Source organism: Chiloscyllium plagiosum, unplaced genomic scaffold (genome assembly GCF_037043375.1).
Source record: "Chiloscyllium plagiosum isolate Xiang-an unplaced genomic scaffold, Cpla_swu_hap1 HiC_scaffold_21, whole genome shotgun sequence".
NCBI lineage: Eukaryota > Metazoa > Chordata > Chondrichthyes > Orectolobiformes > Hemiscylliidae > Chiloscyllium > Chiloscyllium plagiosum.
In genome coordinates this window covers 29703795-29717303 of record NW_028270159.1, presented here as the reverse complement: position 1 = coordinate 29717303, position 13509 = coordinate 29703795, and the positions used below count along the sequence as shown (strand labels likewise).

Below are 13509 nucleotides of genomic sequence, written 5' to 3'. Positions count from 1 at the left end.
AGTCTTAATGTCCATACTTTGCACGCAATCTTGGATATGGGATCTGGAACTTGTACTGTGTCTGTGTCTGTGTTGTTGGGGCCCATGGTTGTGGTTTGCAAATACCAGAATAGGCAATCTTCCAGATTGGATTCTGATGCCGTTCCACTGCTTGCGTTTGCCAAAAAGTTACTGCAGTCAGAATGGCTGAAAGAGCAGCCCTATGAAAAGGCCTGTAGAAGTGGTCATGCAACTTCTGCATTTCTGAAGCGATTGGTCAGGTAATTATTACAAGATACACCACCCCCAATTTAAGGCCCATATGATTACTAAACAAAATTTTACGACATGATCTACACTGTACCACCACTGGGCAGTACAGTGGCTCAGTGGTTAGCACTGCTGCCTCACAGCGCCAGGGACCCGGGTTTGATTCCCGCCTCGGGCATCTCTCTGTGTGGAGTTTGCACATTCTCCCTGCGTCTTGCGTGGGTTTCCTCTGAGTGCTCCCACAATCCAAAGATGTGCTGGTCAGGTGAATTGGCCATGTTAAGTTGCCCATACTGTTAGGTGCATTAGTCAGGGGTAAATATAGGGTAGGGGAATGGTTACTCTCCGGAGGGTTGGTGTGGACTTGTTGGACTGAATGGCCTGTTTCCATTCTGTGGGGAATCTAATCTAACCAAGGATCATAAATAATATTTGTAATTCACTGTTTGAGTCAAAAGAGGTTTAAGCTGCAAGGGAAGTTTTTTTTTCTCTCTTCTTTGAGAAACATTTGGTACAAAACAGAGAAAAGCATGGTGAACTGGCATAAGGTTATATCCACAGTCGGCTCAAATATGTATGCCATTCTGTCTGAATAAGCTTAAAATGAGTCAACATAGCCTCCATTTACTGCTTAAGCACATAAAGATGGAGACAGTAAGAGCAGGAGGGGGTCATTTAATCCTTTGAAGCCACTTCAACTTTCAGTGAGATTGGGGCTGATATTCTAATTTGGCACCAGTATCATTGCACTATCTGCATTTTTTTTGATATTTTGAATTTGTAGAGATCTATCAATCTCAGTCTTGAAAATACACAACAACTGAGCCTTCACAGTCCTCTGAGGTAGAGAATTCCACAGATTCCAGCACCCTCAGAGTGCTCCTCATCAGAGCCCTTTATTTTGAGACTGTGTCCCATGGTTCAAGACCACTCAGCCAGAGGAAACATCCTTCCCATCTACCCAGCTGAGTTGTGGAAGAATTTTCCATGTGTGAATGAGGTCACCTCTCATTCTTCTAAAGCCCTGAGAATACAGGCCTAGTCTATTTAATTTTTCTTCCATCCTAGGAATTAATTTGTTGAACCTTTATCACACTGTCTCCATGGTAAATAAATCTTTCTGTAGGTGTGGAGATGAAAACTGCACACTATACTCCCTGTGTAGTTTCAACAAAGCGCTACATATTTTCCGTAAAAAACCTTTGCTCTTTTATTTAAATCCTCTTACAATAAAGGCCAATGTACTCTACTTTTATAATTGGTTGCTGTGAAGACATCAGAAACAAAAACAGAAATTGATGGAAAAGCTTAACAGGTCTGGTAGATCTGTGAAGAGAAATCAGAGTTAATGTTTCGGGTCTGGTGACTCTTCCTCAGAGCGGCTGTACTAACACATTAACTTTCAAGGACACTCAAGTCCCTTTGACATCCAACACGTTCCAGCCCGTCACCATTTAAGAACAGCCCTGTTTTCACACCCAATATGAACTGTAGGTCAAGGAGAGTATGTACACTATGTACACCAATGTCAGTTCATTTGAATTTGTTCCTTGCCTACTGCAGGTTTGTGGTTAGTGACAGGTCATTCTCTCCATTGTAGATAGGCAGGAGGCTGCATCAGGAGGTGGAGAGGTCACTGTTTCAGGTGTAGAGGTATGGATAAGTGAACACAGGTAGTGGGTATCACCTGATTGGACGATGGGAGGAATGAATCCGGTTGGTAGCTAAGTCAATCAGAGCAACAGAATGGAGAGGGAAGGGCTTTAGAGAGAGTTGGGAAAGGGGAAGGAAGGTTATTTGAAATTGGAGAACTCAGTGTTGAGTCCTTTGGGCTGTAGGCTGCCCAGATGAAAGATGAGGTATTGTTCCTCCAATTTGTGATCTGATTCATTGTGGCATTGGAGGAGGTCAAGGATGATCATGTTGGAAAGGGAATGGGAAAGGGAATTAAAATGGCCGGTGACTGGGAGGTCCAGTCGGCCCCTGATAGCCCGGCTGAGAAACGTGCTCTGAGTTTACACTCGGTCTCCCCGATGTAGCGAAGACCACATCGGGAGCACCTGATGCAGTAAACTAGGTTGGAGGAGAGGCAGGTAAACCTCTGTCTCACCTGGAAGGACTATTTGGGGCCCTGGATGGAGGTGAGGGGGATGGTGTACCGGCAGGTTTTGCATCTTTTCTGGTTGCAGGGGAAGGTACCTGGGGGTTCGGGAGGGAGTCGGTGAGGAGAGTCGGTGTGAACCAAGGACTGTTGAAGTGAATGCTCTTTGAGGAAGGCAGCGAGGGGTGTGGAGGGGAAGCTATTCTTCATGATGGGGTCAGGTTGGAGTTGGTGGAAGTGTTTAAGGATGATGTGTTGGATGCGGAGACTGGTGGGTGGTAGGTGAAGATAAGGGGGACCCTGTCTGTATTGTGTGTAGAGTAGGGGGGGGAAGTTTAGAGCAGTGGAATGGGGAATGGAGGAGTTGTGGGAGGTGAAGAGCTGTCTGGATGACAGAGGGAGGAAAAAGCAGGCTGTTCCAAATAGGTGGATGGCTGGGATCCTTGGGAGTGGAATGTATCCTTGTCCAAGCAGATGTAGCGCAGGTGAGGAACTGGGAGAACAGGATGGAATTCTACAGGATGCTGGGTGGGCGAAGGTGTAGTCCAGTAGTTGTGAGAATCTGTGGATTTATAGTAAATGTCCATCTGGAGATTGTTGCCGGAGGTGGAAATAGAGAGGTCAAGAAAGGGGAGGGAGGTGTCCGAGATGGACCAAGTGAACTTGAGGGCAGGGTGGAAGTTGTGTGCAAAATCGATGAACTGCTCCAGTTCAGCCCGGGTGCAGGATGCAGCATCGATGCAGGCATTGTTGTTTTAATTGCAGCATTTAATTCTTTATTCTTCTATCCACTGGATAAAATCCACCAAGCATCAAGTTAGAAACTGTTAACAGTTAAGCTTTTCATATCACAGATCAGCCCATCTTGAGCCTCACCAGTGAACACTTGAGAATTTCCATGCTTGCAATTTACTGTATTTGCAAACAGAACTTCCACCCTGAATCAAACAGTTCAGTTTGTATTACCAGAAATGTTTTCTCTTCAGGGATTGTATTTGGTACGTAGTTCTCTACATTTATATCTTCGCTAATCGCATACAATTTTGAAACAATGCATGTATCACTGGGATATTTCCTACCAGACGGTAGCAACTTTTGTATAGAAGTTTGGAATAGTGTTGCTGTGTATTTTGGAAGATGAATGCAATCGTGGAGATCAAAGTAGTGAGGCTTTTAGTTTGAATTTTGTTTCAATGTTTCATATTATTTATTTGTGGACCGATTTCTTTGCTTCATCCTGCACTTCAATGCCTTTCAGGGTTTACATATTTTAGAGTTTATTTATCCCATAGCTACATTTCTAGACAGTTACTGAAGATTGAATTTGCAGCTGTAAACCTGAGAGATTGCAATTAAATAGTGCAGCTCAGAAATTTGAATTGCAAATATGTATTGAAGATCTATTAGATTTAATATATTTTATGAAGGAGGAAGTGAGGACTGCAGATGCTGGAGAATTTTCGACTCTCTAATTTATGAACAACACTGTAAATTAATCACAAGTAATTCCTGGGCTGCTGCATGTTTGTTTTCTGTAATAGAAGGTTGTAATAATTTTCGTTCACTCTGCCCAAGAACATAGATGCCTGTTTTAATTAAATTCTATGTTTTTTAGCACCAGTGCAAGATCAGCTGACAGATGATTGTTCCTTAGCAGCATCCGACATCTCTGCTCCCACAAGTTTGGCACCAGAGGAACACACCGTCCATTCAGACATTCTGACAGCTATTGTATGTCCGTCAGTTTCAGTGAAGTCTAAACATCTGCATCATTCCTATTCTCAATCCTCAAGAGGAATCAAATTATTGCCTGTAACAGCTAGCTCAATAATATCACTTGACTCACAGTCTTCAGTCCCAGCAGCATTTGTAACTTTAAACATTGCTGTAACATCTGCAGTGAAACCATTTCCAGCTGCAACAATGCTAACAGTGAGACCCTCTTCACCTTCAGCATTGGCAGTGGAGACACCTTTTCGATCTTCAGAAATGTCTACAGGGAAATTGTTTCCATTTCAGACAGTATCCACAGTGAAACCCTTTCAATCTTGGGTAATATCTGCAGTGAAACCTTTTTCATCTTCAGCACCAGTTGCAAAGAGATCTTTACCATCTCCAGTAGCATCTACAATGAAATCTCTCCTATCTCCATCAATGTCTTCAGTAAGACCCTTGCCACCTCAGACACTGCGTACGATCCCAACAATATCTACCATGAACGCATTCCCAACTTTAACACCTTTAGCTCTAAGTTCTCCGTCCCTGGACATACCTGTCCTTACACAATATTCTACTCCAGTGGAAGTTGCTTTGAATCTTACTGATGTTTCCTCAACAGTGGGTGGCACAGCACTAACAAGCAATGTTAATTCTTCACTGGAGATATCTCGCTCAACAAATCCAGGAAAAGCAACTACTTTCACACAGGAGCAACTTCCCCTGTTAACAAGGAATTCCACTCTGCCATCACTGAGGACATATCTGCACTACTTGAGTAAAGATACGGCGAAGTATTCTTCAGAACCAGTTTGGAATTCTAATTGTACCACAAGCCAGCCATTTCATTCGTCAGCTGCAACCATTGGAACCAGTAAACGGTCTGTTCTTTTAATTCTACCTAGAATAAGGGGTGAGACTTTTATATAATTGGAAGGTGGTTGCACTCACTCCCTGAGTCAGAAGGCTGTGCCTTTTAGATGCACTCCAGAAACCTGAGAACATGATCTAGTCTACAATTCAGTGAGGTTCTGAGGAGTGTTGTATTGCTGTATGAGTTGTCTTTTGGATGACATGGCAAACTCATTGCTCAGCTACCCTTGCACGTGGTTGTATAAGCTTTGTTGTTGCTCATCCAGAAAGAACAGGTATCTCCTGGTATGTTAGCCAACAATTCTAAAGCAACACTGTTGAAACAGATTTTCTGGTCAAGTACCTCTGTTGTTATGGGACCTAACTGAACACAAATAGATTGTTGCTTTTCCCTACACCACAACAGTGACTTCATTTCAAAAGCATTCGCCAGCTGTGAAGTACATAAGATCAAAATTATAAAAAAACATGGTTCTCTTTATCTGAACTTTGGGCTAATATCCATTAGCTAACTATAATGTTCACTGTCTTTGGTATTAATAAGATTAAAAATATTAAACATAGCTTCCCACACCTTCATCAGTGCCTGACGTTGCAGCGATGAAACTTTTCAAAACTTCCACAAGCTATTAATTAAGAAAAGTTCTATACTATTCCCTAGTTCTATTCCCTTTGGAATTAAATAATTGTATGGACAGAATGTGCACAAAAGTAGTTTTCTAAGTTTTTTGGGAGGAACGGCAAATAATTATGCGAGTTAGTTTTGTTTTAAGCACAGTGTTTAAATGTAACACACTCCCATTGTTATTTTGTTCAAGCAAAGTATTAAAAAGCATATGACTCCAAAGTAATTCCTGTTGTGGGGAGATGCTTAGAAATAGGATGGAGTCTTTTTCGAAAAATCTTTTCAAAGCAACTGTAAAATATACTTATAAGAGAATTGGATAAAAGAAATATTTGGAAGGTTATGAGGATAAAGCAGGGCAATAGAAATAAGGGCATAGCATTTTCAGAGAGTCGTCACGATATAGACTAATGCACAATGCACTTACTGATTTTCTGAGCTGTAACATATTTTTGAGTGAAATTGTAGAAATATGGAATGTGCTGCCTGAGAGGGTGGGGGTGGTAAGTATTCTTGTGATGTTTAAGAAGCATCTGGATGAGCACTGAAACTGCCAGGGCACAGTCAACTATGGAACAAGTGCAAGTAAATGGGATTAGCATAATTTGGTATTTGTTTGGCAGCACGGTGGCTCAGTGGTTAGCATTGTTGCCTCACAGCGCCAGGGACCCAGGTTTGATTCCAGCCTCGGGCGACTGTCTGTGTGGAGTTTGCACATTCTCCCCGTGTCTGCGTGGGTTTTTCTTTGGATGTTCCGGTTTCCTCCCACAATCCAAAGATATACAAGTTAGGTGAATTGTCTATGCTAAATTGCCCATAGTGTTCAGGGATGTTGAGGTTAGGTGCATTAGTCAGGGGGAAATTTAGGATAATATGGTAGGGGAATGGGTCTGATGGTTTACGCTTCGGAGGGTTTGTGTGGACTTGTTGGGTCGAAGGGCCTGTTTCCACACTGTAGGGATTTATGAAATAAACATGATGGGCTGAATGGCCCGTTGCTATGCTCTATGACTCATATCCCAATTGTTGCCTCCCCACTACTGACTCTTTTTCTATGCCTTACTCTTGCACAACAGATAAGTTTAAGCAGAGGAAAAATGAAAACAGGAATCCCACCCAGTCAAAGTAGTCTTTCCTGTTGTGGAAATGTCAACGATGGTTCACTGTTACAAATTGGTGACAAAAACGTGTGTTTTGCTGTGTTAGTACTTGGCATTGGGAAAGAAAGTTGCATCGTTAGTCATAAATTCTTTTCTGGAGAATTTTATAAGGTAAGGCTATGGGGAATTGGACTAATGAGGTTGTGTTTTCATCATGAATTATATAGTACAGGCAGATGGGCTGCGTGGTCCCCTTCTATACTGAAATGCAGTAGAAAGTTTCTACAACTGGTAAGGATTATTGCTTATGTAGTCAACAGCTATAATTTCAACATAAAGGATGGTTTGAAAAGCCACATCTCACTGATATAGCTGGACATTTGATTCCCCTTAATTTCAGGTCGTCTGTGGAAAGAAATCAGAGTTAACATTTCAGGTCGAGTGACATTTCCTCAGAAGTTCTGAGGAAAGGTCACTGCACCCAAAGCATTAACTCTGATTTCTCTCCATGGGTGCTGCCAGATCTGCTAAGCTTTTCCAGCAATTTCTGTTTTTGTTTCTGACTTACAGCATCCACAGTCCTTGCAGTTTTTATTTATAGTCCCACAAAGATAGCAAAGATCTTGTAACTACTTGAAACTGTCAGTCATCTGTGCATTCACAGCCCACCGTACCCCAAAGTGAAAATGGTAGATTGTAGAAGCTGGAAGCAGCACTGGTACAATAATGACATCCTTCAGACTTATGTCAACAAATGCCAAACGTTTTACACCGGGAGGCACAGCAGACGTTTTTTCCCCAAAATTTGAAGAGCAAGGTATTTGAATGACTTGACAGCTTAATAGCTTCACAAACCTTAGTCACATTTTATGCACATACATATCTACTGTTAACAAATCCAAAGGGACTCTGAGCATTTTGAAAGCTAACTTTGACCTCTGCAAAGAGCTCCAGTAGATCTAGATCTCTTCCTCAAAATCATAAAACCAATAAATAATATTTCAGAATCTGGGAGGCTAAAACTGCTTCTGAGTGAGAGCAGCTGCACTTTACATAATGCTGCTATCTCCATAACTACATAATGTATGCATTCCAGTTGCCCTATCCTTCATCCCACTGAAAATAGTGGCAGATGGATATGAAGGTGTGACTGGTGCCAGGCCTGTTTGGCTAAAGCAAGGATCTGTCGCATATCCACAAAGATCTAAGCCAAAAGTTCCTTGTTGTAGACGCTGTCTTGACTCTTTTCTCTCTTAGCACAAGTGATATCTAAACTACTGAGGGTTTCCAAGTTTTTTCAGTTTCCATACCTGAGTGCGTTGGAATGAATTTACGCTATTTACTAAAGTAACAGAGCTCTTTTGCATTAATCCCAAAGTGAAAGGGAACTATTTTCGCCTTCATTAGCTGGGTGTTATTGGAAGGGCTATTACATTTATTGTACTTAAAAACTATTTAATCACATTAATGTGGGAAATGACAGAGTTAATACTCATTCAGGAAGAGGCTGACAGACATTCTTCTCCTTAACCATCCCAAAATTTTATGTATTGACATAGAAGTCAGTTTTCACACCTAATGACAGTCAAGGTCAGAAGTGGTACTTTTCCATTAAAGTTGTTTTGCTCTTTGGCACTGATTTCCTCTCAGCAAAGACAATTAATATCACCATTTTCAGGAAGGAAATTGAGAGGAACTGTTCCTCTGTATGCATTATTATTATTAATAATAATAATAATAATAACCATAAACCAGAGCTGTAGGCCAGGAGTTAGTTTATAAAAATGTGTGAACTTCCTGATGGTTTGATGATGCTTTGAAAATTATTTTATTTTATTATTTGGCTGGGAATGAGACAGTTTGCTTACATGTCTCTGGGCTCCCATTACTATGATAAACATTCTAACCCATTTCTCATATTCTCCATTACCCTGCTATTCTCCATGACTCTTTGATATCTGTGTCAGTGCAGGGTGATTGACTAGTCTATCATGAATAATATGTGACACTTGTTATTACACACATTTAAAGCATTGCTTTGTGGAATATTAATCAATCTGGGATGGGGTTTCTGACTTTAAGGCCCAATTGAGAAGTTTGATACTTGAAATCACACAGGTTAGATTATTATCAAATTTCACATTTAATGCATTTATATAACCACAAACATAAAATCATCCATAAGCCAGTTCTATTAGGTAGATAGTAATAAAACACAGACATTTCTACTTTGCTTTCAATATTACTCTTGACGTACTTAAGCTTTGTATCAGCTTTTCTTAAATACAGCTGTCATAGAAATATGCATTTTCTAAGCAAGTGTCTAGTCTACTATTTCTAAATAAATAGTTTTTTTTAATCATGGAATGTGACAAAAAAATCAATGTGCTGACTCATGTACTGGGTTTGTTAATTATGTATTGTTAAGACAGAGACTTGAGGAGTGCACCATTGCTCTCATACCACTAAAAGTATGGGTCACAATGTAAAACAAAAATACTTCAAATGATCAATTGAATAACAACGGGTTCAATTCCCGCCTCAGGTGACTAACTGTGTGGAGTTTGCACATTCCCCCCATGTCTGCATGGGTTTCCTCCGGGTTCTCTGGTATCCTCCCACAGTCCAGAAATGTGTAGGTCAGGTGAATTGGCCATGCTAAATTGCCCGTAGTGTTAGGTGAAGGGATAAATGTAGGGGAATGGGTCTGGGTGGGTTGCGCTTCGGCGGGTCGGTGTGGACTTGTTGGGCCGAAGGGCCTGTTTCCACACTGTAAGTAATCTAATCTAAACTCTTTCAGGTTTTAAATAACATAATCTATTAACAAGGTTTCTTAATGAACAGAATTATTGCTTTAAAATCAAAATGAAAGCGCATTCAATGAAGATGTATTAATTCCCTTCATATAAGGCATTGAGCACAGAATCTTTAAATATTTTTAAAGTAGAGGTTAAATTGGAGGAAAGCCTAGATAGAATAGGATAGACTACTGGTGAATCCTAATAGAGGTATAATGAGAGGTACTTTATGGCATCACAGTAATAGATACAAGTTACATTGACTAGTTCGGCATAATTACTGAAGCCTATCAGGAACCAGAGGTGAGCATTTATTTCCATTGTGCCCTTGTACAAGAATGTCTGATACTCCATCCATAGACTGTTTTTTGATGGAGCTCAATGCATCTTCAGTATTAACTCTTTCACAACCATTGCTTTATACAACAGGTGTGGCTAGTTTTGTGGACCGGATCACCATCCAATATAAAAATAAATTTAAATCAATATTAAAGGTCACAGGAGTTCTGATAGCATGATGTAACTTATGTCTGGATTGCCATAATTTTTTGTGCTTGTTCGGCTGTTTCCATTTGGATTCTGTAGATAAAATTAATGGGAACAATTACTTTTAGGTTCAATTCTAGCCTTGGGTGATTGTGTAGGATGATTTGAGGATGTGACTAGAAAAGTTGATGAGGGTCGAGCTGTGGATGTGGTGTACATGGACCTCAGCAAGGTATTTGATAAGGTACCCCATGGTAAGCTCATTCAAAAGGTCAGGAGGAATGGGATACAGGGGGACTTAGCTGTCTGGATACAGAATTGGCTGGCCAACAGATGACAGCAAGTGGTAGTAGAAGGAAAATATTCTGCCTGGAAATCAGTGGTGAGTGGTGTTCCACAGGGCTCTGTCCTTGGGCCTCTACTGTTTGTAAGTTTTATTAATGACTTGGATGAGGGGATTGAAAGATGGGTCAGCAAGTTTGCAGAGGACACAAAAGTCGGAGGTGTCGTTGACAGTATAGAGGGCTGTTGTAAGCTGCAATGGGACATTGACAGGATGCAGAGAAGGGCTGAGAGATGGCAGATGGAGTTCAACCTGGATAAATACGAGGTGATGCATTTTGGAAGGTCGAATTTGAAAGGTGAACAGGATTAAGGATAGGATTCTTGGCAGTGTGGAGGAACAGAGGGATCTTGGTGTGCAGGTACATAGATCCCTTAAAATGGCCACCCAAGTGGACAGGGTTGTTAAGACAGCATGTGGTGTTTTGGCTTTCATTAACAGGGGGATTGAGTTTAAGAGTCGTGAGATCTTGTTGCAGCTCTATAAAACTTTGGTTAGACCGTACTTGGAATACTGCGTCCAGTTCTGGTCACCCTATTATAGGAAAGATGTGGATGCTTTGGAGAGGGTTCAGAGGAGGTTTACCAGGCTGCTGCCTGGACTGGAGGGCTTATCTTATGGAGAGAGGTTGACTGAGCTCGGACTTTCTTCATTGGAGAAAAGGAGGAGGAGAGGGGACCTAATTGAGGTGTACAAGATAATGAGAGGCATAGATAGAGTTGATAGCCAGAGACTATTTCCCAGGGCAGAAATGGCTAACACAAGGGGTCATAGTTTTAAGCTGGTTGGAGGAAAGTATAGGGGGGATGTCAGAGGCGGGTTCTTTACACAGAGAGTTGTGAGAGCATGGAATGCATTGCCAGCAGCAGTTGTAGAAACAAGGTCACTGGGAACATTTAAGAGACTGCTGGACATGCATATGGTCACAGAAATTTGAGGGTGCATACATGAGGATCAATGGTCGGCACAACATCGTGGGCTGAAGGGCCTGTTCTGTGCTGTACTGTTCTATGCTCTATGTTCTGTGTTTTATTGCACATTCTCCCCATGTCTGTATGCGTTTCGTCCCACAATCCAATGATGTGCAGGTTAGGTGGATTGGCCATGCTAAATTGCCCAAAATGTCCAGGAGTGTGAAGGTTAGCTAAATTAGCCACAGGAAATGCAGGGTTACAGGGATGGGTATGGAGGGTGGGAATGGGTGGGGTGCAATTCAGAGGGTTGGTGTGAACCCAATGGGCCAAATGATGTGCTTCCACACTGTAGGGATTCTATAATTCTATCATTCATGAATCCTGCAGTTTTGATTAGCATAGTTTCACCATTATTTAGTTTTTACTGTAACAGTTTTGCTGGTTAATTCAATCGTAAACAGCGATATGTGCTTGGTTTGGTTTGCATTTGATTACCCCCCCCCAGATAGAAGAAAATGTATCGCTGAGTATTGAGAATCCTGGTCATTCTGTTAACTATTTGTTGTGATTTAAAGCATTGATTATTTTCTCAACGAGGGGCATTGTTCTGAAAATATCAGCAAAGCAACTGGGCAGTTTAAAACTCCTGAAGAAATTAAAAAAACAAGAGATTTTCAAATAATTTCTTTAGATTCAGAGGCTCCCACTGCCGTAAACCGTTCAAGGAAAGTTATTATTATTTAAGTTATTTATAAGCTAAGTTATTAACTGTGTTTTATATATATATATATAATATATATATATATATATATATAAAAATCTGTTTTGTGGATAACTGAGTTCTACTGTGATTGTATCATATTACCATTTGATTGTTTGATTATTCAATGTTTAATGAAGCTAAACCATGTCTTGATGTGATGCCTGACCACTTTTGAAGACTAGAGAATGTTAAGGATAATTACTGTAACCAAGAACCCTAATTGAATAAATATTGCTGTTTATTTACTGAAAGATTACTGAGCTCTCAAGGATAGACTGTTGAATGGGTGGAGAGTTGGCACTCTCTGTGACAGAAGAAAACAGAGGTAAAATGACCAAGATGAAGAAGTTTGGCAAAATAAACTAAAACTGTAACTGGGCAAAAGTGAGGACTGCAGATGCTGGAGATCAGAGTCTAGATACAGCAGGTCAAGCAGCATCCTCTAAAACTGTAACTGGCTCATTATTATCTGGTCAATCCAGCTCTGAGATTTTTCATTAGATATGGACTTAAATAATATTTACCATTAGACATTATTGAGGCACCTTATATAGCTAATACAGCTTTGTTGATGGTTATCCTGATACCCTAAAGTGTGGGAGTTGTTTACATTTCTCATTTTCTGCTCTTGAGGAGATCCCCAGAACGCAATGTTCAAAAGCAAATAGACAATATGTAAAACTTCAAAATATTTGAATTATTATTACACAAAAGTAGAGCTCATGAGACTGGGGGTAATGTATTAGCATAAATTAAGGATCGGTCAATGGACAGAATTAAATGAGTATTTTTGTGATTGGCAGGTAGTAATAAATCAGGTACCATAACATCTATTGACAATTGATATCAATGAGTACAACGAGTATCACGTATCCAAGTTAAATGGAAATGTTAAATGGCTGTTATGAGTGTACAAAGTGGGCATTTTAAGGTGAGGTGAGTTAGAGTTTAATGTGGAGAAATGTGAATTTATTGACTTTAGAATTAAAAATAGAAAAGCAAAAATTTTTTTAAAATGGTGAAAATCTGGGAAATGTCATTCAGAGGGAAGTTTGTGGCCTTGTACATGAACCACAGAAGGTTAAAGTACAGGTACAGAAAGGAATAGGAAAGTAAATGATACATCAGCCAAAGTGATTTGGAGTTTGAATGAAGAGATTTTATTGAAATGATGTAAGCTCTTGGTGAGATTACAACTAGAGTACGATGTCCAGTTTTAGTCTCTATCCAAGAAAAGACAGAGGGAAAGTAATATAGTTTTACAAGAACAATTCCTGTTGTGAGGGGATTGTCCTATACGAGATTGTGTAGACAGGGCCTATATTCCTTGAAGTTTGGAAGAGAGAGATAGAAATGGCTTGAAACATATGAAGCTTAAGAATTTTATGTTATTGATGCTGGATAGATGTTTCTCTTTGGTGGGTTATCTTGAACTTGGGCTCACAGTCTCAGAATAAGGAGTTAGCCATTTAGGTCTGCAATGAGGAAAGAGTTATTCACAATCCTTTGGGCATCTTGAGAATTCTTTACTGCAAAGGGAT

General features: G+C 40.4%; 1 protein-coding gene across 1 annotated transcript in view; it reads left to right on the top strand.

Moving 5' to 3' along the window:
* Positions 1–13509, top strand: part of LOC122564812 (uncharacterized) — a 107387-nt gene that overhangs the window by 69034 nt on the left and 24844 nt on the right. The window contains exon 11 of the mRNA XM_043720095.2: positions 3966–4947. Within this exon, the coding sequence (XP_043576030.2) occupies positions 3966–4947 (982 nt within the window). The remainder of the gene's footprint in view (positions 1–3965; positions 4948–13509) is intronic.